This window comes from Cariama cristata, unplaced genomic scaffold (assembly GCF_000690535.1).
Source record: "Cariama cristata isolate BGI_N322 unplaced genomic scaffold, ASM69053v1 scaffold45075, whole genome shotgun sequence".
NCBI lineage: Eukaryota > Metazoa > Chordata > Aves > Cariamiformes > Cariamidae > Cariama > Cariama cristata.
In genome coordinates, this window is record NW_009620039.1 from 1 (window position 1) to 1151 (window position 1151).

Below are 1151 nucleotides of genomic sequence, written 5' to 3' on the forward strand. Positions count from 1 at the left end.
GACTCAGGGTGGGCTGTTGGACAGTGGGGTGAGTCTCAGCCTGAGGGGGGACAGGCTGTGCCTCTGGAGACAAGGGACTGTCTGTGGCCATAGCCTGGCAGAGAGGTGACCTTCCCTGGGGGATGGTAGACAAGGGCATGGCTGTGCTGATGCCCAAGGACAAGGAGGGGGCACAGGTTGGGAGGGCTCACTGGGATCATCCTGTTGCTCCACAGGGCACACAGAAAGGCCTGAGGGCAGAGGATGATCTGGGAAGTGCCCCGGGCAGGCTGTGGTCTGGGGGAGCTGGGGGCCCTGGGGAGGAGCAGCAGTGTGTCCTGGCAGGAGCCCTGATGGGGGAGGGTCTCATCTCAAGGCGCTGGCTGGGCAGCAGCAGGTGTCCTGGTGGGCATAGGTCAGGGGGCCATCGGGGTGGAAGAAGGTGCCAAAGGCTGTTGGACCACAAATGACCCAGCAGGGCTGGAGCTGAGCCTTGCACAGCCTGTGGGGCTAGAAGGGACCCCTGGCCTGCCCCAGGGCCAGCCTGGAGGGGAGTGGGCTCCCACCTGGGTACCGCTAACTCTACCTGGGCAGAGGTTCCCCCAGTCCTGCGGTGCTTGAGCTTGGTGCTGTCCTGACTGGTCCTGTGTCAGTGTTTGAAGGGGCTGTGGAGGTGAGGCTGGCGGATGGCGACAGGAGCTGTGCTGGCAGAGTGGAGGTGAAACAGCAGGGCCGGTGGGGAACCGTGTGTGGTGATGTCTGGGACATGGACGATGCTGCGGTGGTTTGTAAGCAGCTGGACTGTGGATCTGCTGTTGGAGCTCCTCAGTATGGACACTTTGGTGAGGGATCTGGCCCCATTTGGATGGATGATGTTGGCTGTAATGGCACCGAATCTGCCCTGTCTGACTGCGCACATGCAGGATGGGGTGAACATGACTGTGATCACCGTTACGATGCTGGAGTGCTGTGTTCAGGTAAGGGGACAGCCTGTTCTCCACCTTTGGGGCTGGGATGGGGGAAGGGATCTTGTTTGTGCCCTCAGGGAGCAACAAGCGGGCACTGGAGCATTGCCCAATGTGGCTGGTTACACTGCCCAGCTGGGATTGTCACTGCTGATGTCCTCGGCCCCTGGCGAAAGCCCAGTGGGAACCTGCCCCAGGATGCCCATA

General features: G+C 61.6%; 1 protein-coding gene across 1 annotated transcript; it reads left to right on the forward strand.

Annotated features, from left to right (window-relative positions):
- Positions 1 to 632: 632 nt before the first annotated feature.
- On the forward strand, positions 633 to 956 carry LOC104162671 (scavenger receptor cysteine-rich domain-containing group B protein-like; the record flags this gene model as incomplete). The annotated part of the gene is made up of 1 exon (XM_009701459.1): positions 633 to 956. A coding segment is annotated over one exon (324 nt), but the record flags the coding sequence as incomplete, so codon positions are not given.
- Positions 957 to 1151: the final 195 nt, after the last annotated feature.